Raw genomic sequence first — 24,661 nt, forward strand, 5'->3', positions numbered from 1 at the left:
CTTAAAAAAAAATTATACAGCCCACTGAAATAAGGACAAAACACTGTGGTGTGCTTTTGAAAGTCTGTTTTTAGTATGCAAATTTTAAATTAATGATATTTATCAGATTAGATCTGTATTTACCTTTATTTTACATTGATGACATGTTTCACAGAGGGTGTATTATACATTTATGAATTAATACAAATAATATGAGGATGAAAAAAGTTATTCTTTGAACTGTTGCCAATACACTGTTTTTAGAATGTGTTTTCAGATCATAGGAACATTTGGAATTCCTGTCAGTGTTGTGTTGAGTCTGCAGCACACAGTGAATTCAGGGATTAAATTATTCTGCAGCTCTGATGGAAACCCTGCTAATGCCAGAGAACTTGTTCCTTAATGGGCTGTAAAATTGTGTACTCTCAGAATGCATCAATTTTACATTAAAATAAATGTAAAGTAAGTATATGGGTGGGAAGAGTTCATTCATAGAAGCTAGATCAATTTTATTACCTACAGTTCTGTGTCATTATATTTCAAGTAACAGTAAATAGCTTTAATTTATACAAAATTATTACTATAAAGAAAATGTATACATTAGGAATTGAGTCACTAGATGACTCAGAGGAGTGGTAATGGAGAGTCATTCTTTTACCTAAATGTCTCCAATTTGATGCTGTCATTACCATCCGACAGCTGTTTGGTGTTTTTTGTGTCCATTGAGCTGGTGGGCAAAGTCCAGCCCCACAGTGGACAGGTGTGCATATCAGAAAACCACCATTACAAACATCACCTTTGTTGGCAGACAGGCCAAGGATTAAATGAGCGTGTAACTTGAACTAACCTTTTATTTAAGAATAGGGTTCAGGCATGTTAGTAGACAGATGCAGAAAATTTGCCTATTTGTGAGTGAAGAGAGGTCAGCCTTCAGGTCTTTGAAGCTGGCATCTTGAAACCGGTCACTGAGTTGTAGTTTTAACATATTAGCTGGTTGAGGTGACCCCTCAGCTTCACATCAGCCAACCAACACATGTTAAAACTATTTCTTATCCTGTCTATGTTCGGATTTTAAAAGTGTTAGTTATCACATTTTAAATAAACACCTTTTTTCCTAGTGTGGACAAGTCCCAAGACTGCTCTTTGGTTTGGTTGGTTTGCAGTATTCTAAGAGCCTGTGCAGCTCTGACCTTTCTCCTCCTGGCTATTTTTTTTTACATGTTTTGTATTTACTGGCCTATGAAATAATACATCTCTTGAGTTCACTCTGGGCCTATGGCTCCTAAGTAGGACACAATGTATTATCATCATGCCATCACGATGGTCATAGAATTCATGCTGGGTATAATAAGAAGAGATATTTTCAACTTACTTTCTTTTTAATTTCACAGATAACCATTGAGAGAGACAGTGGTTTGGATGTGAGCTCCCCTAAGCATGGAAAGATAGATCTAGACAACATGCCCCATGTTGGCGGAAACACCTGGGCTGGTGGAACAGGTTAGCATTCGTTGTGTTCTCGTGATTTGCGTGAGTCTTTGAAGGATGTCTCAGATAACTTTGGTGACCGTTCTAAATTTCAAAAGTATTTTATCATTAAATTCTTTTCCTGCTGTCAGTTTTTAATCCATACTGTGGAAGGTAAAAAGTTCTTCAGAATCATATAAACATAGATACCCAGGACCAGGCAAGTAGATATTAGAAATCTTTATTTCTTACACTTTGGTTAAGGTTGTTAATATCTGATTCCATCCATCCAAAGAGTTCAGTGTCTCCTAATTCTGAATGATATGACAGCAGTCACACTATACACAGTAGTGAAAACCATAGGCACACAAACAACAAATTCTGGAGTTACATTGGCATCTTAGAGACTAACCAAGGTGCCATTATTACTCCTTTTCTTTTTGCGAATACAGACTAACACGGCTGCTACTCTGAAACCTGGAGTTACATTGTTAATTTACAGGAAGCAAAGTTAATAGTTTTAAGGGCTAATAGCTTTGAGGATTTAAAGTAGGAGTTAAGTGGAGTGTAAGCTCTCTGCACAGGGGTGAATTTCATCTTTGAAGAATAAAGGCCTTATTTTGATTGCAAAATTGGAGTCAGAACTCCGCTTTACCATGGTATTACTTCACTTTTGAAAGTACACAGTTATTTGCAAATGCAAATAACGTATTTTCTGTGGGACTTGGGGTGGGGTGATAGTGGAGGTTTTAAAAGAGGAAGATTTATGTGATAGTTATGACACATACTTGATTTTCATATCATCTGTTCTAGGTGGGAGAGACACAGCAGGGCTGGGCGGCAAAGGTGGGCCCTATAGACTGGATGCTGGCCACAAAGTTTACCAGATATCTCAAGCTGAGAAAGATGCTGTTCCTGAGGAGGTGAAGAGAGCTGCAAGGGAGATGGGTGAAAAGGCCTTTAAACAGAGGTTAGTATTCAAATTTGATTTCGGCCTCCATTCTGCCCACCACCCATCCACACCAAGAAGAATAGCTGTATGGAAGCATTATAACAAAGATGGCTGAAATTGTTCAGATGAAATTACAGCAATCACAGAAGAGCTCTTTGTAAGCTTGAAAGCTTGTCTCTCTCACCAATAGAAGTTGATCCAATGACAGATATTACCTCACCCACCTTGACTCTCTAACATCCTGGGATCAACATGGCTACAACAACACTGCATACAGTAATCACAGCTGTTTACCAGTACACCTTCATACTGTTTCACAGTTTAAGACAGGAAGTGAAGAAAACTATATCTTATTGAAACCACACTATTAAAATGCTAGGGTGATTTGTGTGGGCAGTTTGTAATTACCTGAGTGAGAATTTGGCCAGGTCCTTGATGTAAATGCTCCTACTCTTATGAAAAATGTCATAACCATATACAAATTCCCATTTAAATTATGAAGAATTCAGATTATATACAGATGGTAAAAATCCATCATTGTAAAGCTTCAGTATCCAACAAACAGTCCCTTTAAACTGCTTTGAAAATTATCTTTGAAAAGCAAAATAGCTTATTTTTAAAGGATCTAGGGCCAAGTCTTTGGCTCATATAAATTGTCATAACTCAGATGACTTTCTTAAGAGGACCAGAGTTCTTACCAGCATTAGCATGATGTGTAATGGCTTTTAGATGCATAGTGTGTCAGGTTCTAAGACCATGCATAGAAATTTAGCACATTTCTGCTGACTCACCCCTAGTGTCAAACTGTGGTATGTTGCATAAAGATGCAGAGTTCTTCTGCTGACTCATATTGGCAGCCAGACCAAGTGGGTTCTATTATTTCCCACCCAGGCTATAAGACAGTTTGAGAGTGTCACTAGGACAGAAGGAACTACTAGATGGAGAGTAAAATCCATCCTAGAAACCACTAAGTTCTGGAGAAGCTCCATCAGGAACTGACATCTGCTGTTATTTAAGCAGTGTGGGAATGCCACTTGCTTACACAGATATATAAACAATTTTTATTATTGTTTTCTTGGGGGTATTAAATATAGAATGTGCACTGCACTGTTGAATCATTAGATTTTTGTTTAATTAACAATTTAGCTCTTTAGCACTCAGCTCAAACCTTTATTTTCAGCAGTATTTTATTACCATTATTATTATTAGGTTGTATTATTATTAGTATTATTATTAGTATTATTAGGCATTAGTATTATTAGGTTGGACTAGATGACCTCCTGAGGTCTTTTCCAACCCTAATCTTCGATGATTCTATGAAACAAAATGGCTTTTTAGAAAAACTTACTTCAACTGGCAATATGTACACCCACCCCAGTTTTATTTCCTTTTTGTACAATATTTTATTCATTTATTTAGAGAACCTGATGTTGGTAAATTACCTCACTGTTTATATATCTCTGTTCTTCAAAATGACTCAACTATTGCGGTTAGCTATGAAATATTTTGACATTTTTGTAGCTTTTTGTATTATACATACAGATGCATACACACACCCCTCTCTACCTCCCTCCAACATGCTTTTATGTTTTTTCCCTTCCCCCAGTTACTCCTTTTCAGAATATTATCCTTCTTACCGGGGAAGGCTAGCGCCTACAAATAGTTGACATGGGAATGTTGCAGCTGCGTGCTATAGAACCTGAATATCTGCACCATCAACAACTCATGGATTATTAAAGTCCCAGGACTTATACCAGTGGTGGGCAACCTACGGCCCATGGGCCGCACATGGCTCGTCAGGGTAATCCACTGGTTGGCCGCGAAACAGTGTTTACATTGACCGTCCGCAGGCACGGCTGCCCGCAGCTTCAAGTGGCTGCAGTTTGCAGTTCCCGGCCAATGGAAGCTGTGGGAAGCAGCAGCCAGCACATTTCTGTGGCCCTCACCACTTCACACAGCTCCCATTGGCTGGGAACAGCAAACTGCAGCCACTGGGAGCTGCAGGTGGCCGTGCCTGAGGACGGTCAATGTAAACAAACTGTTTTGTGTCCCTCCAGTGGATTATCCTGACGGGCCGCAGGTTGCCCACCACTGACTTATACACACAGTACTGTATTTGGCCCACTCTGGGAGCTTGAAACCACATTGATTCTGTATAACACTGCAGCAGTCCTCCTTGGACTCTCCTCTGCCCTCCGAGATAGCTGGGCCTCTGTCCCTTCTGACTGACGCTGACGAGTTGGGCTGCTTACTTGAAATTTTGTCTGGAACTGGACCATGGTTCTTGGCCTAATTATCCTTCTCAAGCAGTTCAATCAGCTGTGACTTGGTTAGCTTTTCCAACACAACCTTTTCTTACTAAACGGCTGTATAATCTTCCTTATGGAGCTGATTAAACACCATTTTCCTTACTGTTTCCTTTGACTTACCGCGTTTTAGCTGTTACAGTAACTTGTTGCAAAATACTACTGTTGTATCCAGTACCTGACAGTCTGTCACCAGCTATCATGGATCTACATGGGGTTTGACGTCCCAGCCTTCAGACAGTCCCTTTGGGTGTACTCCTGTTATTGCCAGGCTTTCAGTTTGGCTTTTACAAGGATGATGCAGTCTCATGACTCCAAGACTGGGCCCTTTGGGTCACAACACCCTTGTTTATCATAGTGCACTCTCCACTAAGTCCAAATGAATTCAGACTCCTGTTAGAGATTTTACCCCTGCAGGGAGCAATGCAGGGTAGCCTTTTCAGAATAAGCCAGCATTTATTAGTCAACTGAAATCAACCCTTTGAAAGTCCTTAGGTTTGCATGGAAATGCCAAGTTTAAGTCAGAGTCTGCATTGACTGAAGCAATTGCTCCAACTTTCCATGGTTTGCTGGAGTCCATTGTCTCTATCTGTGTGCAGCTTAAGCCCCGGTTTGTTTATACCTGATCCCTTTGGGTAGTCTACACTGGAATGTAAGCCTGGGCTCAGACTCCAGCCCAAGCAGGATAGATGGTGGTGACTCCTTGTTGCTGGCTCCAGTTGCCAGAGGCATGCAGACCCAAAACATGGCCCTGCATGATGTATTAGAGGCTGCAACAACTTCCTGTAAACTACCATGGGATGGGCAGTCAAGTTTTCTTACACTGCACCACAAACAAGGGCTAGAGTGGCTACAGCTTGGGAGGGTGCTAGGAAGCCTGGGATAGACTGGTTTGACTCGGGCCTGCGAAGTACAGTGTAAATGCATGAGTGCAGGTGAGAGACCAGAATCCAGAAATTCTAAATCAGCATAGACTCTCAGGCCTTGATTTACAAACACCAAGTCTGCATGCTTGAGCCCCACACACCCTGGGCTTACGTTGCAGTGTAGACATATGCTTTGTCTCCAGATGCAGCTATGCTGTGTTCACAAGTTAATGTCCAGTCCTTGGGTCTTCCATTGTCTCTCCATTTATCTGTACTGATTCCATTCAGTTCTTGATGGTGCATTTTGGTCCCACCCAGACAGGCTGACACCTATATGATTCCAACATCTCTCTTGTTCCTCTTGTCCCAGAGAAGAAATTAATCCCTTCACACTCAGTGGCTAGACATACAAAGTCAGTGGGTAAACTGAATAATGCTTCATAAAAATATTACAAAAATTCCTCCAAGATCCACATCTCTTCCCCCTTTAAGAACAAACTGAGCGGGATTACTCCCAGTGATTTAGAGACAGTCAAGCACCGTGGGACAACACACAAGCAATAATACTTGCATTCCCCTTAATATGAATTACTTCCATAATCATAATTATGGAGGGTTATAGTCCATAACAACCTGGCATTAGAAGCTTTCATATGATTGAGCCAGGCAAGCGATCCATATACAATAAAGTGCCACCCTTACAGATCTTCTTCCATGCATCCTCTTACGAGCCCACACAGTTGCAAGACATTACTTTTCAATAGCTGCATAATTCTTTTCCCTGGGGAGCACTTTTGTGCTTAGCTGTGCAAATGGATGTCTCTTCCTAAGCATTAGTCTGCATCAACACAGTGTCTGAGGTATCCGTGAAGACCATAAAGGGTTTGTGAAAATCTGGGTTTACCAGAACTGGATCTTTGCTTAGGGTTTCCTTCAGTTCACAGAAAGCTGTTTGACACTGTTCCATCCAAACTACTTTGTCTGACTTACCCTTTTATAATTCAATGATAGGAGCAGCTAGGGAGTTAAAGTAGGGGTACAAATCTCCTGTAAAACCCCACCATCAAATAAAGGAGTGGGCCTGTTTTTGTTTTTTTTATTTTGAGAGCGGGTCAGTCCTTAATGGCCTCCATCTTTGCAGGGTCTGGCTTCATGAGACCACTCCCCAGACTGTGTCCCAGATAAGTCGCTTCTACTACTCCGCTTTATACTTTTCTACCTTTACAGCCAGTCCTGCCTCCCTAAGGCAGTGGAGAAGCCTCCTAACCTGGGACATACATTCTTCCCAGATTCGGCTAAAAATACAAATGTTGTCAACATATGCCAAGCAAACTCCTCCATTTCCCTCAGTAATCTACAAGACATTGAAAGAAGGCTGGTACCCTCTCCAGGCCAATGTAAGACCACAAACCTCAAAAAGCCTTATCAGAATGGTCATGACTAAAGCTCCTAGGCACTACAATAATGCAAATAATAAATAATAATATTACTGTCAAGTTTACTGAGTGGTAATAGGAACTAGTAAGGAACCTGCTGCATAGTCCAAGAAAGGTTGGGGTCTAGACTAAGGAAAGAGTGAAGTGAATTGCAAGATTCACTGTTTATATGTAATTATCTGAAAGGACTACTTAAATATAGTGCAGCCTGTTTAGCAGTTCTGAGTGGGAGGCTAGGATTTAAAATTATCACTCCTGAAATTTCCTGGCTGAAATGTACTGGCTATGGAAAACACATCAAATCACTGACATTATCAGTTGAATAAAAGTGGTCTCTGTTTGTTCTGCTACTCTCCACCCCAGTTTCAACTTCTAGAATCCCCTGAGAGTTCCACACACCTTACAAGAGATTTTTCAGAAAGCTGTTACAACCGGTCATATTATTTCCAGTTTTCATCGTAACTAAAATAACACATGGTGCATTTTTATGTGTAATGTGATCATACTGTTCATCCATACCTGTAAGCACAATGTGTTTTTTGAGCTCTCAAAGATCAGACAACTTATGCAAAACCTCAGATATTGCATAGCTCTTTTGCTGAACTGTTTTTAATTCTAGACTAAGCACTGGTTTTCTTATTAATCTTGCAGTATAATTCCCCTCTGTAGGGAGAGGATAACTGGTAGAGCCACTGTAATTGTAGACATCAAACTAATAGACTGCAGTCTGCTGATTGTATCATTTTTCATGCAGCATCCACCTTGACATTTGAGACAATCCTTTGTAAATATTTGGAGAGACATGTGAATGTTAATAGAGTAGTGTAATCAAGCTACTTCTGGCAGGTGGACTTTCATAGTGGATGGTCACTGTTGTGATAATTGGGCCTATAAATTTACTCTCATGAACTCAACTGTAAAAAGTATGTGAAAGTTCACAAGTTGTCACAATAACCTGTAATAACTAGTGTTGATGGGGAAAAAATACAAAAAGGAGATAGAAAAGCTAAATTAGTTTAAACGAAAAGGCCTACTCATATTGTTCAAGGACTGTTAAATTCATTTTTGGTAAAAACAGAATATGTGGAACTGGAAATTAATGAACCAGAATTGGTGTGTCTGATATTAGACTTAATTGATGGACAAAATAATGAGGGGATGGGCTATTCCCACCATTCCCTTTGTGGGTTCTTAAAGAAAGACTTTGGAGGGGTGGAATAGAGAAGAATCCAGATGGAGGCTACTAGAGTGAGCTTCTCCATCATGGCTGCCTCCCGCACCATGTCCTGAGACCCTAGACCAGCTTTGTCCTAATTCTGAGGTGTCTTGACCAAATTGAGGCAGAGAGAGGGATCCAGATGACATCACCACTCCTACCAGCTCCAGCTGAATCCCAAACCCACCTGAGATGAAACGGGATCTGTCGGACTTTAGCAGCAGCTGCAGCAACAAACAGCTCCAGCTCATCTCAACTAATTTCTTCTCTTTTCCTCAAAAGGACAGATTTACCGTCTTCGGTACCATCTTAGAGACTGTCAAATGGGGTTTTTTTTCTTCTAAAACTCTCTCCAGCTAAAGGGAGACGGAACAGAATTTAACACTATTTAATGTTGGACAGTTATGTTCACACCTTGGCCCATTTATTCCATCTAAATTAATGCAATATTTTTGGCAGCCCAATGTGTGACTCTCTCAGAAGATGGCACTTCAGCAAACAAGCGATTATTTTCAAAGTTCATTTCAAACAAAACTTTGTTTTAAAATTTTTAATGTTTAATGTAAGATTTGTATCCAGCTGAATCCCAGCTGTGTCCGAAACACCACCTGAGATAAAACGGTATTGGACTTTAAAACAGCAGTAACAACAGCTCTAGCTCATCTCAACTAACTTCTTCTCTTTCCCTCAGAAGAATAGTTTTTACCTTCCAAGAGACTCTGAAACAATGGGGATTTTCCTTCTAAAAACTCTCTTCAGCTAAAGGGAAAGGGAACAAGAATTGTGGTTAAAATGAAAGCCTTACTTAATTCTTTACATTTCAAAGGTTAAAAGGATTTTTAATGGTAAGTTTGCCATTATACAAAGCAGGCTGAGGTCTCTGTATATCAAACTTCAGACCTTTAACACTGTTTAATGTTGGGCAGTGAATGATTATGTTAATACCTTTGGTCCATTTGGTGCATTTAAATAATACAACATCGCATAGACTACTATAGTAAAACATGATCTTTAGTTTAATATTTAGGAGATACATTTTCTCTGGGTTGCGAAGGTATTAAACTCAGATTCCAGGAGTCACCAAGGTAAATGCCAGTGCACAATGTTGTTTGCAGTAGCCGTGTTGTTCCCAGGATACGAGACACAAGATAACTGCTACACACTAAAAACCATGAACTCAGCAGAGACTGGTTTTATGGATCATCACAACACCACACATGCCCTTGACCCACTTGCTAACCAATAACTGCCAACTTCATTTTAAGTGGTGTCTTTCAGCATGTGTGAACACCTTATGCTTTACAATCTGTCCCAACTTGTATTTAGCTTACATGCAGAGCCGTCCTTACCCATGCGCAAAGTATGCAGATGCGTAGGGCACCAGGAAATTTGGGGCACCAAATTTCCTGGTGCCCTGCGCAGCTGCTTGCTGCTCCAGCCCCTGCCCCGCTTCTTCCCCATGGCCTCCACCCCAGCCCTGTCTCTTCCTACCCCCACTCCACCCCTTCCCTAAAGCTCTGCTCCGCCCCGCCCCTGAGGAGTGCAGCAGGGCTGGGCCTGCACTCACTGGCTTGGGGCTTGTGGGCCGGCTATGTAGGGCCCCACAATAGCTAGGGACGGCCTGCTTAGACACTCTGGTTACCTTCCCCACACCTAAACAAGAGCTCTGTGAAGTTGGTCCAATAAAAGATTTTACCTCACCTATTTTGTCTCAGTGCACAATATTGAGAATTTTCCTCTTCCTAGCTATGGTGCTGTAATAATCTTCTGTAACGACTGTCTCACAAAGTGTATAATTCAGTGTAGAAAAACATTAGATCATAGTAAAAAACAAAGTTGTAATCTTTGTTTCAACATTATTCATTAAAGAACTGATCCAACTCCCACTGAAGGCAATGGGAGTCTTTCTATTGCTTTCACTGCAAGTTGGATTAGGCCCTAATGCAGTAGTTCTCAAACTAGGGCCGCTGCTTGTTCAGGTAAAGCCGGTTTGTTTACCTGCTGCTTCCGCAGGTTTGGCCAATTGCGGCTCCCACTGGCCACAGTTTGCCGCCCCAAGCCAATGGGGGCTGCGGGAAGCAGCAGCCCTAGTTTGAGAACCACTGCCCTCATGCATCTGTAGAATTCATGTTACAATATAATATGCTTGAGGCAAGTATCTTGTAATAGCAAATTAAGTTGTACCTCACCTAGTCTACCTGCAGTTTTTGTACCACTTTAACTATATCTGATTAAAAACCAATATTGTTAAAGCAGTGCAGCCCCCTGGCGTGGATGCAATTGTACTGGTATAAAGGTGCTTCTACTGGAAATAAGCCATACAGATATAAACACCTTTGTACCAGTGTAACTGCATCCACAGTAGGGTGTTGCACTGCTTTCACTGTATGCTTAGAAACAGATAAAGCAGTAGAACATGTGTGTGTAGACCAGCCCTACAGGAAATGGTATAATATATATATACCAGTATCAGCAGCTCAGAAATAATTCTCTATTTTAGACCTTCTAACAACACTAAGCTCTGTGTTCTGCCTTCTTTGTTTAGGAGCAATTCTTTTAAACATTTGTTCAAAACTTTCCATTTGTTCTGAGGTTTCTTTATTTTGTAAAGGGTGTTTAAAAGGTACTAACTAGTTTTAGGTCTACCAGGACAGACTTGCAGAGCACTACTTAACCTTATCTTTGTGTTAAATGTTGGTTACCCAGAATGTTTAAAATGCATTACAAATGAGGTAAAAAATACACACCTTGACAACTCCCTTTATGTACATATAGCAACACCTGAGCAAGCAACTGTTGTGTAATTTTATCACAGTTGTTAAAGTATATGACTTGCAGCCTAATCACTAAAACAAAAGGATCTGAGACTGCTAAAGGATTAGTACCCTCCATACATATTAAATGTGATGTAGGCTTTGTGAACATCGGTTATTAACTGTCTCTTCAGAACTCAACAAAAGCAGCTGCTACTCCTCAAAGTCTGTCCATTATTGTTTGAGTTTAGCTATTGTGACAAAGTTCCTCCTCTGCTTTGGTGGGTCCTGTGCTTTTTGGTGGATTTACTCACCTCAGAGGTTCACGGCAGCCTTCAGTTTGGCCACTTTTGCTAGAGGCTCAAACCTGCTGTTCACTCAGCTAACCTAATGACTGGCCAGCATGGGGGAAATGGAGAACAGTCTCCTCAGTCTCTGTTGTCCCACCTAGTGGGACAATCCTTTCCAAATTAGACCTTCCCTTCTGGTGTTGCTCACAGACCAGATCAACTCCTCCTGTGTCTAATGAGGAGTTGGGTGGGGATGGGGGGGAACACCGGGTTCCAGCCCAGGGCCCTGTGGATAGCATCTGTCTATATCTCCTATATCAGCTGCATGACAGCTACAGCTACAACTCCTTGGGCTACTTCCCCATGGCCTCCCCCAGCACCTTCTTTATTCTCACGGCAGGATCTTCCTTCTGAAGCCTAATCATGCTTGTATTCCTCAGTCCTCCAGCAGCACACCTTCTCGCTCCTTGCACACCCTCCACTAACTAATGGGAGGTCCTTTTTAAACCAGGTGTCCTGATTAGTCTTCCTGCCATAATTGATTCTAGTATGTTCTTAATTGGCTCCAGGTGTCTTAATTGGCTTGCCTGTCTTAATTGGTTCTAACAGGTTCCTGATTGCTCTAGTGCAGCCCCTGCTCTGGTCACTCAGGGAACAGAAAACTGTTCATCCAGTGGCCAGTATATTTGCCTTCGACCAGACTCCCGCACCCCACTGGTCTGGGTCTGTCACACTATTATCAACAAATAAATTTACCCCTCTCTGTAGAAATGGATTAGATGCTTTTTCACGGTTCCATTCTTAATCTTTTAGCCTCTTTCTTGCTTCAGATTAAAGGAGATCCAGATGAGTGAATATGATGCGTCTACTTATGAAAGGTTCTCTGGAGCTGTCCGAAGACAAGTTCAGTCTCTCCGAATCATCCTAGACAATCTGCAGGTAACACTTGATTCATTGGTAAAGGGAACTGTCAACTCACTAGATTAGGACCAAAATGTTACCAACTGTGCTTTAACATTATATCACTATTTGATTAATATTATCATTGGGAGTCGAGAGCAAATTCAGGTCCTACATACAATTAGGGCAAACACAGGAATATGTGACTATTTCAAAAACAGCATTAAAGTGGACCTGTGTTCTGGCCACCCAAGAATCAGGATTCCCACACAACTCACCACAGGGATGACTTTTTAGAAGCACAATTAAACCGAGTGAGAGAGGAGATATTGGGAGATGAGAAGGATGTGTGTGACAATGCATGGATCCCATTCCGTGTCCCTGATTCTGTCCTGGAGCCCCCCTGTGGCTCAGAAGTGTGAATAAGGCAGATTTTCATAGGGGGCCCATGGCTCCTGCCTGGTCATAGCTTTTCAGGCATCCAACTATGTGTAGCAGAAAGCTTAAATTTATAAAGCTTAAATTTGACTCAGTTTAAAAGAAACATTGGCACATTTAAAAATAAAAATAGCTGCTCTCTTTATGTAGGACATAACCAACAAGAAAGTTTGTCCTTTATTGCCTTTGTTTGCTGTATTATCAGTTAATTAACCATAGAACTGTGCTAGCTTCCAGCAATGCTGGTACACAAACACTGTAAACAAAAACAAGAATATTCATTTCAAGATAAAAGTGAAGAAAGTTGGAAAAAGGAAAGAATTTTTACATTTTTAATGGGAGCAGGTGGCGATAGCACTAGAGATGAGAAAACATAGAACTAGTTAACTTATCAGGCAGACATTCCTTATTTCAGGAATATAAAGTCAGTGGTGCAATTAAAAGTGGTGTCACTTTTAGGTCAAATTTTACTATGTAATTATGGTTTTGAAAAATAAGCTCCTTAAAAATCCTCAATCACTTTCTAACTTTGGGAGGTATTATAAACTGCAATAACTAGACATACAAATTCATAACTTTTCAAATTAAGTTTGAAATAAAGACAAATTTAAACTTATTATGATTGCATAATGTGTGCACATTGTTTATATTATTCAGACCCTAATATTTGTTTACTTGTCTCTTGCTTTATCGTGAATCCTTTAAAGATGGGCCATCATTTTATTGACATAGAAACAGCTGAAAATCATTATGGAAAAATAGTTTTTTCCTTGAGAGTTTTCAGGCACAGTTTGCTCTTTCTATTTTAGCAGCATCACATGCATTTACAAAATATATTGAAAACATATTGGTGTGTTTTTGTTTTGCTTTTATTTTGTAGATAGAATAGGAACTGTATGCAATTCTACATAGAAGGGATAGTCATTGAATATTTTAAATAAATTAGCAGTGTTTTGGAGAAGAAACTAGTTCAAATTTTAGCAGGAAAAGAACAATGTCAACTCGTTTTTCCCTTAAGATGTTTACAACTCAAATACTTTTAATTAATGCATAATCAGAATAGCAAACATCTTCAAGAAGAAGCTATCATCACCTGAAACACATCTCTGAAAATGACTAAGAGAATAGGATTAGTGTGAACCATGCCGCTAGTCAAAACATTTTCTTTCCACACATCTTTTCCTTCAGTAGTGAATATCCTCAAAGCTATAACTTTGTCAGTGTAAACAATAACTAAACTAATTAAGAATATGCTCAGTGAAGCTGAAACTTTATTGCCTTCTGCTGTTTTTCTCTTGCTGTCGACCAAGAGGAAGTTGATCACAAATACTTGAAAGAACAGCAGCCCTCAGAACTTGGTGTGTTAAAGACCCATCCATGCTCAAATGCTTGTAGTCAATGCTGTGAACAAAATGTTATCTCAGCCCATTTTATTGTTCCTGTCACGTGTGTGTCTCTCTGTGTGAGACAGGGCAAACTGGCCATCACTTGTGAAATTTTGATAGGGTGTGTATATATCATCTGGAAGTTAAAACAGTCAGAAAAGGAACCAAGGCAGGATGACAGACTGCAAACTTATTGACTTAAGGCAACATCAGAGGAAGATGAGACTTCCACTTTGTAATGCTTTATGAATCAGAAAAGATGCCAAAATCATTTGCTTTGCAGATTTCCTCATATTCCTCTCTGCTCCTGAAGTGGAAGTAGATCTTGTAGAATGAGCTCTTGAATAAGAAGGATGAGTTCTGCCCAGTCTCATACAAGATTTACAACTGCTTCCCCAACCAGTATGAAGATGGTGGCTTTCACAGTTTTAAAACCTTTGTCCTTGCCCATCTGGGAAATAAGACACCTGTTTCATCAGTTGTTCCACTATGAAATTCAGTATCCAGTTGGCTATGTGGGCTTGAAGTGGAAAGTGAGGTTTTCTCACTGCCTGGAGAACCTAGAAGTATGGGTGTTAAGCTAAATCCCTTTTCCAGAGTGTAAACAGAAGACTTCTAACAAAGACATCTGGACACGTAAGGCTTTAAAGGTCAGACCTTTAATGAATCCATCAATTAAGACCCAAAAGTAGGTTTTTCTAGAACTGATTTCAAACTGAGGACATGTTCAGAACACCTACATTTGAACACATGCCAGAGGCAGTGAGCTGGGATGTAGAATTTTTTGTGGACTGTAGTGGGTCATCAAATAGCTGTCCACAGTGTACAAAGTTTCAGAGATCTGTCCTCTCAAATTCCAGGTGTGCATCTTGAACTTCTCTGGGATTGGCAAAGCATGGTCCCTGCTTCAGAAGATTTCCGATGAGAGGTAATTTCAAAAGAAGACAAACTGACATTTCTAACAGTTGAAAGAACCAGGGTCTGTGAGGACAATGAGAGACCATGAAGAGGACACTTAAGCCCTGTTATCCTCATAATCAGGTGACTCCAGGAGCACTAGCAAAGATCTGTAATACCTACACCTTAATCCAGTCCCACTGATGTTGAATTTACAGGAAAGGAGTATAATGTCCAACTTCTCATAGGTTGGGAGACAGACACACACAAACCATCCCATTTCACTCCCAAATAATTCTCTCTTTCCATGAAAATCTCAGCTGTACTGCCAGGACCAGTGGGTTAAAGTGGAGATCCTGTGAATCCGATCATACATTAAGTGAAACATGAAACCCACACTCAGCAAATAAACTGTGCTATCTTCAAATGGACCCTCTGACATGCAAGTCATTGTGAAACTATCCTTTGAAAATGTTCTTAAATACATTATTTTTGTCTAAGCACCCAATTCTTCAGTCTTCAGAGCTTACTTCAGTGGGAGTATTACTAGCGTATGGACTGCAGGACTGAGCTGTAGAGAATGGTACATCAGTATTAACAGTCAATGCACAAACAACCATGGTTGCAAAAAGTGCATTGTCTGAGACTCATAGAATATCAGAGTTGGAAGGGATCTCAGGAGGTCATCTAGTCCAACCCCCTGCTCAAAGCAGGACCAATCCCCAACTAAATCATCCCAGCCAGGACTTTGTCAAGCCTGACCTTAAAAACCTCTAAGGAAGGAGATTCCACCGCCTCCCTAGATAACCCATTCCAGTGCTTCACCACCCTCCTAGTGAAAAAGTTTTTCCTAATATCCAACCCCACTGCAACTTGAGACCATTACTCCTTGTTCTGTCATCTGCTACCGCTGAGAACAGTTGAGATCCATCCTCTTTGGAACCCCCTTTCAGGTAGTTGAAAGCAGCTATCAAATCCCTCCTCATTCTTCTCTTCTGCAGACTAAATAATTCCAGTTCCCTCAGCCTCTCCTCATAAGTCATGTGTTCCAGCCCCCTAGTCATTCTTGTTGCCCTCCGCTGGACTCTTTCCAATTTTTCAACATCCTTCTTGTAGTGTGGGGCCCAAAACTGGACACAGTACTCCAGATGAGGCCTCACGAATGCCGAATAGAGGGGAATGATCAAGTCCCTGGATCTGCTGGCAATGCTCCTAGTTATACAGCCCAAAATGCTGTTAGCATTTCTTGATTGCATTGTTAGCATTTCTTGATTATTACTATTTGCAATGTTTTGATTGTAAATTGCATACCAGATTATTATGAATGCTGTTAGAAAAGGAACCACTCATACTCCATTACATAAAAACAACGAGGAGTCCGGTGGCACCTTAAAGACTAACAAATTTATTAGGACATAAGCTTTCATGGGTAAAAAACCCACTTCAAACGCACTTCTTCAGATGCATGTCTCCTTCAGTGTAGGTATTTTTACGTGATAACGTTGAGTTTTGCCTCTGTTTTAGTCATCCAATACATTTTGTCACAATACCTGGATGGAAAACACTTCTGTTGTGCCTGTCCCTCTAGCTTTATGGATTTCTGCATAGATTCATTTGCGTACTATTTTCCAACATATCTGCAATTAAAATGCAAAGATTACATGGTCCATATTTCAAATTCTGTATGTGAAAAGGCTTAGAAGTGACAAAAATTGTGGAGAAAAATATATTCTTTGTCAGCAATAATTAGTCCCTCAGCAAGAGAGACCAGGCATTGATGAAAATGTGTTCGGATTTCACCAACTTGTGCCAGAGCTGTCACATAATTACAAAGAAAACCCATATTTGTGTCATGTTCTGTATCTCTTAAACAGTGTAAAATGTTCCAGCAGCACTGAATGAATTAAGGATGCTTTTCTCTTGTAGGCCAAGGGTAAGGAAAGACAATGGCTGAGACACCAAGCTATTGGAGAGTTAGATGATGCCAAAATAATTGATGGACTAACAGGAGAAAAAGCCATTTATAAACGACGGGGAGAGCTTGAGCCAGAAGTAAGTATTCCATAACTAATGGGTGCAGCTAACGAGTTTACTAGTTTCTTGAGCTCCATTATGCTAGCCTAGTAAAGATGGTTAACAAGTTTAAATAAAATGAAATGACCATCACATCTTTCCTCACTAACACACTTTATCATGATATAAGAAAACTTTCCGCACTCAGGTTTTCGGATTTGCAAATTAACAATTCTAATATAAAATTAATGAGAAAATGAGTGAATAATTAAAACCTAAATAAAAGCTTTTAAAAATCTACTATTTTATGACTACTCATCATTTTGGATGTTCGTCAGAAAATTTTTTGTTAGAATTGAAAGAGTCATTGAAAGAGAAACCAGTTGACACACACCAACAAAGCAACTTTAAGACTAGTTGTCTTGATCATCATTATATTGTAATAGCCAGATTTAATATAGCAGATTATTTTTAATTTTAATGTTTAAAGTTTACACATGAAGGAATTTTATTTTGCAAACAATCATTTAGAACAGCTTTCTTCTCAGTAGCTAAATACATATTTGATACAACTCTCTCTAAATTATTTTTCATGCTACATGGTCTCACTATTTGTTGTTTTGAACAGCTTATGCAGCCTAGCCATCCTACATCAGAGCTCAGTAAGGGAAAAGCTATAATATCCTAATTTCTAGTACTCTTCAAAGTGCTGGTTTTGTATTTTTCAATACATTATAAAAAGAGCAGGGAAAATGCTAAGAAGGAAATTTTACATTTTGAATTAAAATATATAAACATGGGCTTCAGTGGGATGGGGGGGAAGTTGATATTGCAGTCCTTTGCATTAATAATAAAAAGAAGAAACTAAACTAAAAATTATCAAATGCTAGCTGAATGAAAGAGAAATATTTGGAAATCAGTTACAGATAAAGAAACGTTTTAAATATTTGTTTTTTTGCCAGACCATCTTTTAATAGCCTTTCATTTGAATCCAGACTTGTCTCATTCCATATGGGATAAAATACCTTTCCAGAATCTAGTATGACAGAAATTGTTAAAACAGACATTTAAGGGAGAGGGGGAAGTGGGAGTGGGGAAAGCTTTACAGTCAGAATGTACAAAATTGAGGAGTTAATCAGAAAAAGACTTCACACATTTTTAAAAAGGTATTAACTTCAGCAGACAAACTTTACAATCTTATAGGAGTCCCCTTTAGTACCATAATTCAAGGAGGCGTTACCCTTACGACGCTTGGCAGAAACTGGATTTTTGAGATTCCTTCTATTGTAATAAAATGTTGTTAATTAGAAATATAGCAGCAAAGGTATTTTCCCTATAAATGTGTGGAATCGTCGTATTTTGTTTCCAGCCATTGAGTATATAGAACAGAGAAAGAAAGAGACTAGATTCAGGTATCTAAAATAAATTTTTCTCAACTATTAATCAGAAAAATTCAAATAATTTCACCTTTTTTAAACATAATCTGAACTTGCTAGAGAGAGATGGCCTGAGTTTTTGTTGTCTAGTGTTTTTGAAAAGTGTGTGATAACTCCTTTTAAAGTGTTTTGTTCTTATCAAAACTGTGGCTTTCCCAATCATAAAGTTCTTTCTGGTACTTTTCTCTCATAGCTTGGGAGCCCTCAGCAGAAGCCTAAGCGTCTGCGCCTGGTAGTGGATGTTTCTGGCAGCATGTATCGCTTTAACGGGGTAGATGGTCGACTAGAGCGTTCCATGGAGGCTGTCTGCATGGTCATGGAAGCTTTTGAGAATTACGAGCACAAGTTTAAGGTAATTATAGCTGGACCAGGAGTTTAGTGGTAATGCGTACTTGCACAGGCTGCGTACGGGCAGTGGAAAAAAGGATTTCATTACTCTGTCTCGCCAAAGAGTATTATTCATTCATGTAAGGAAATACAGACTTAATTAAATCTGTTGCTAGCAGCCTGAAAATAATACCAGCCCCTGGATAGGAAGCACTGAACACTATGAGTGCAGATTATGATTCAGTTTATGAAACTTTTTTTTTTTAAACAGAAATATTTAAGCCTATAAAACACAGGGACATGAGCTCAATGCACGCACAAGCATGACTAGCCTTTGTTGGTGACCAGAGCTCAAACACCCATGCATACATGCTGGAAGAAGAACCAGGTCCTTCCCCTCCGCTACACTCGCCATTGTTTCCAATCCTGCTATGATGATCTGAACATAAGAAAAGTGTCTATTTCTCACACTGACTGGTATAAGACCCAAACCTCATTTCAGATAATTCATAAGGGAAATAAAAGTTGGGTTTATGCCCTCCTCCCTTTTTCTTCTCTATGATATATAAATATGGCTTGAAAAGTTTTCTTAAATTTAGAAATAAGGATGCCAGGTCTGGAGTTCCCTGTTTTGCTGGAGGTCATTCTTGGAGAACCAAAGCATGAGAGCTCAGCCCTTAGTTGAAAGGGTACAGGTGTCAGATATTTAGTAAAGACCTTTCTTCCAGCTGTTCAGGCATATAACTTAAAATAGATGTTAATCAAAACAAAATATGAAAAGTTTTAAATAGAATGAATAAAAATCCTGTCCTTATCTCAGTCAATCCATTTTTATTTACATATTGACTTGGCAGAATTCAGTTTTTTTTTATTTTGACAGATTCGGTGTTTATTTTTATGCATTTTTTTCTATTTTTATCTATTTAAATTTTCACAGTTCTGTGAAGTTGTGGGTGTCAGAAAACAGGGGAATCAGACAATAATTATTTATGACAGACACTGAGATTTGAGAAGGTAAAGCCTTATAACCATTAAAACATAAATTGTCAACATCACATGTCAAAATATACAATGTAAATATCCTTAAATCAAACTCTAATAAGTTCTCAAACAGCATTTTTCTTTAAATGACTGCTTCTTGGAGCAGCTGGTACGGGAACCCACAAGGGGAGAGGCAACTCTCGATCTAGTCCTGAGTGGAGTGCAGTGTCTGGTCCAAGAGGTAACTATAACAGGACCGCTTGGAAATAGTGACCATAATATAATAACATTTAGCATTCCTGTAGAGGGAAGAACACCTCAACAGCCCAACACTGTGGCATTTAATTTCAGAAAGGGGAACTATGCAAAAAGGAGGAGGTTAGTTAAACAGAAATTAAAAGGTACAGTGACTAGTGTGAAATCTCTGCAAGCTGCATGGACACTTTTCAAAGACACCATAATAGAGGCTCAACTTAATGTATACCCCAAATTAAAAAACACAGTAAAAGAACTAAAGAAGAGCCACTGTGGCTTTACAACCGTGTAAAAGAAGCACTGAGAGATAAAAAGGCATCTTTTAAAAAGTGGAAGTCAAATCCTAATGAGGTAAATAGAAAGGCGCATAAACACTGCCAAATTAAATGTAAAAATGTAATAAGAAAAGCCGAAAAGGAGTTTGAAGAACAGCTAGCCAAAAACTCAAAAAGTAATAACAAAATGTTTTTAAGTACATCAGAAGCAGGAAGCCTGCTAAACAACCAGTGGGACCTTTGGACGATCGAGATACAAAAGGAGCACTTAAAGATGACAAAGTCATTGTAGAGAAACTAAATGAATTCTTTGCTTCAGTCTTCACGGCTGAGGATGTTAGGGAGATTCCTAAACCTGAGCCATCTTTTGTAGGTGACAAATCTGAGGAATTGTCACAGATTGAAGTGTCGCTAGAGGAGGTTTTGGAATTAATTGAGAAACTTAACAGTAACAAGTCACTGGGACCAGATGGCATTCACCCAAGAGTTCTGAAAGAACTCAAATGTGAAATTGCGGAACTATTAACTAAGATTTTTAATCTGTCCTTTAAATCAGCTACTGTACCCAATGACTGGAAGATAGGTAATGTAACGCCAATATTTAAGAAGGGCTCTAGAGGTGATCCTGGCAATTACAGACCTGTAAGTCTAACATCAGTACCGAGCAAATTAGTTGAAACAATAGTAAAGAATAAAATTGTCAGACACATAGAAGAACATAAATTGTTATGCAAAACTCAACATGGTTTCTGTAAAGGGAGATCATGTCTTACTAATCTATTAGAGTTCTTTGAGGGGGTCAACAAATATGTGGACAAGGGGGATCCAGTGGACATAGTGTACTTAGATTTCCAGAAAGCCTTTGACAAGGTCTCTCACCAAATTCTCTTAAGTAAATTAAGTTGTCATGGGACAAGAGGAAAGATCCTTTCATGGAGTGAGAACTGGTTAAAAGACAGGGAACAAAGGGTAGGAATAAATGGTAAATTTTTAGAATGGAGAAGGGTAACTAGTGGTGTTCCCCCAGGGTCAGTCCTAGGACCAATCCTATTCAACTTATTCATAAGTGATCTGGAAAAGGGGGTAAACAGTGAGGTGGCAAAGTTTTCAGATTATACTAAACTGCTCAAGATAGTTAAAACCAAAGCAGACTGTGAAGAACTTCAAAAAGATCTCACAAAACTAAGTGATTGGGCAACAAAATGGCAAATGAAATGTAATGTGGATAAATGTAAAGTAATGCACATTGGAAAAAATAACCCCAACTATACATACAATATGATGGGGGCTAATTTAGCTACAACAAATCAGGAGAAAGATCTTGGAGTCATCGTGGATAGTTCTCTGAAGACGGCCACGCAGTGTGCAGCGGCAGTCAAAAAACTAAATGGAATGTTAGGAAACATTAAAAAAGGGATAGAGAATAAGACAAAGAATATCGTATTGCCCTTATATAAATCCATGGTACGCCCACATCTTGAATACTGCGTACAGATGTGGTCCCCTCATGTCAAAAAAGATATACTAACATTAGAAAAGGTTCAGAGAAGGGCAACTAAAATGATTAGGGGTTTGGAACGGGTCCCATATGAGCAGAGATTAAAGAGACTAGGACTTTTCAGCTTGGAAAAGAGGAGACTAAGGGGAGATATGATAGAGGTATATGAAATCATGAGTGGTGTGGAGAAAGTGAATAAGGAAAAGTTATTTACTTGTTCCCATAATATAAGAACTAGGGGCCACCAAATTAAATTAATGGGCAGCAGGTTTAAAACAAATAAAAGGAAGTTCTTCTTCTCTCAGCGCACAGTCAACCTGTGGAACTCCTTGCCTGAGGAGGTTGTGAAGGCTAGGACTATAACAGTTAAAAGAGAACTGGATAAATTCAAGGAGGTTAAGTCCATTAATGGCTGTTAGCCAGGATGGGTAAGGAATGGTGTCCCTAGCCTGTGTTTGTCAGAGGATGGAGATGGATGTCAGGACAGAGATTACTTGATTATTACCTGTTAGGTTCACTCCCTCTGACACCTGGCATTGGCCACTGTCACTAGATAGGATACTAGGCTGGATGGACCTTTGGTCTGACCCAGTATGGCTGTTCTTATTTTGCCCATCCATAAATTTCAGTTACAATCAAAGGAAATAATGTGCAGTGGGTTTGTGTGTGTATGGTGAAATTGACATTTACGACATTTATCCATAAAAATCGACTCCTTCTAAGCCTATTTACATAGCTTCTCTGGTGGCATAATCTTACCAATCTTCCATAGTATCTTCTGGGAAATGACAAAACAAGATTTGAATTTCTGATGTAAGAAACAAGGAAAAACAAACTTTCAGGCCTTCATTAATCAAAGTAAAGAAATTTTTAAAAGACAAAGCCTATTTTTTCCTTTGCTGGTTACCCTTAAACCCTGAGTTGCAAATGTCTTCAATTTAAGGATCCAGAATTTTTTTCTTTGTTCCAGTTTTTGTTGCCATCTCCTCTAAATTTTGGTACTTGGTCAGTTCCCTTATATGAGAAGAAAAATATAAAATCATTGTTGGCAAAATAGATGACACAAGAATTGGTAGAGTGGTAAACAATGATAGGGGTAGGTCAGGTATGGAGAGCAATCATCTGGATCGCTTGGTAAGGTGGGCTCATTTAATACAGCCAAATGCAAGGCCATACATCTAGGAACAACAAATGTAGGTCGCACTTACATGATAGGAGTCAGTATCCTGGAAAGTAGGGACATGGAAAAGGATTTAGGGTAATGGTAGTTAACCAACTAAATATGAGTTCTCAATGCAGTGCTCTAGCTAAAAGGACAAACGCCATCACTGAATGCATAAACAGAGGAATAACATATAGGAGTAGAGAGGTGGGATGACCTCTGTGTACAGCATTAGTGAGACCATTACTGGAATATTTTGTCGGTTCTGATGTCCACACTTCCAAAAATAGGAAAGGGTTCATAAAAGAGCTACAAGAATGAGTACCGGGTCTGGAGAATGTTCCTGATAGAGATTTTAGAAGCTCAGTCATTTTGTCCAAGAGAAGGTTAAGAGATCTACAAGTGCCTATATGGAGAAGTGATTTCCGATAGTAGATGGCTTGTTATCATCAGCTTGCAACCATTGGATTTTGTTACACCTTTTTCTACTAGATGAGACAAAGAAAGTGCACATTTTTAAGAGTGAGAGCAATAAATCTTTGAAACAACTTCCCAAGGCATATGTTGGATTCTCTGTCACCTGAAGTCTAGATTTAAAGGCTGGATGTCTTTAATAGGCTGTAGCTCAAACAGAAATAATGGTGCCTTGGTGCAGAAATTACTAGACAAGGTTTTATAACCTCTGCTATGCAAGAAGTCCAACTAGATGATTGCAATGCTGTCTTCTGGCCTTAAAAATCTCAGATCCCGCTCTGTGGGTTACAGATCATCAGCTCGTATTCAGAAATAATTTCAATTGGCTGGGCATGTCCCCTAATGCATAGGGCCAAGCCACATATTTGGCCATATAAATAGTTAAAAGTGTAGTTAATTGTAGTATTGGTCACCCATTTAACAACCAACTTAATGGTTATAAAAATAGTCACACAAAAACGGAACACAGTTATTAGTTGTGACAATTGCCACTCTCGTAAAGAACTGCAAGGCTCATTTTATACTTAACATAATAGTGGTGGATAGGATATTGGAAATTTGTGGCACACCAAGGAGGCATTCTCCTCTTGCATTATGTCTGCTGCACTTGAGTTGGACCTTAGCTCAGTTCTCCCGTGCATCAGATCTCTGTTCAGTATAGGAGAATGGAGGTGGTGTCAGGGAGCTAGATATAGCTCCCTGATTCTGCCCCAGCTGGACCCATCTTGAATTAGAGCAGCTCTTATCTGGGACAAGTGAGATATTATTCTTTCTCCATTTCTCTCTCTGCTGCTTCATAAGAACTAGACACAATTGGAGCATAAGGTCTGCAGAAGACCAGTGTCATCACTAGTGCTGTTCTCTCCAAAGTTGGCAATGAGGGAAAATGGCCTCACATTGCACTGACCAGCAGAGTTGATCCAAATGGGCAATGGGGGAGCCCTGGACCCATGAAATTGTAGGGCAGTGGGTGCACCAGCCACAGCTGAGCTAACTCTTGTTGAGCTAACTGTGCTTCCCCCATACATACTATCCTTTTATCTCTCTTCCATGAGACAAAGGTTTCCTTGTTATCAGACTAGTCTTTAGAGTGTTTGGGAATTGTAGCCTGACTTACTGATTACATGATAAATGAAGTAGACTCACAGTTTTTTCCCTCTGCTACTTTACTTCTCTAGAGGCAAGAGTTAAATGGCCTTCACTCTCTTCTTTTCTCTCTTATCCCTCCACCTTTCCCCACGCCCTTCCCATAACTTGGTTTGACAGAATTTGTTGACCTTCAGAGATACTTGCTGATACCTCTTCCTGTTGTAGACTAATGCAGTGGTTTTCAAACCTGTGGTCCCTGGGCCCCT

General features: G+C 39.6%; 1 protein-coding gene across 5 annotated transcripts in view; it reads left to right on the forward strand.

Moving 5' to 3' along the window:
- The window catches only part of VWA8 (von Willebrand factor A domain containing 8), a 294,392-nt gene that overhangs the window by 254,860 nt on the left and 14,871 nt on the right, over window positions 1-24,661 (forward strand). For 4 of the 5 annotated variants that reach the window (XM_073345760.1, XM_073345752.1, XM_073345743.1 and 1 more), the window contains 5 exons: window positions 1,371-1,479; window positions 2,260-2,416; window positions 12,096-12,204; window positions 16,812-16,937; window positions 18,528-18,686. In XM_073345760.1, coding sequence (XP_073201861.1) covers window positions 1,371-1,479; window positions 2,260-2,416; window positions 12,096-12,204; window positions 16,812-16,937; window positions 18,528-18,686 — 660 coding nt within the window. Of the gene's footprint in view, window positions 1-1,370; window positions 1,480-2,259; window positions 2,417-12,095; window positions 12,205-16,811; window positions 16,938-18,527; window positions 18,687-24,661 lie in introns of those variants that run through there. The other variant, XR_012159153.1, reaches the window with a different exon arrangement.

Source organism: Lepidochelys kempii, chromosome 1, assembly GCF_965140265.1.
Source record: "Lepidochelys kempii isolate rLepKem1 chromosome 1, rLepKem1.hap2, whole genome shotgun sequence".
In the NCBI taxonomy this organism is placed as follows: Eukaryota; Metazoa; Chordata; order Testudines; family Cheloniidae; genus Lepidochelys; species Lepidochelys kempii.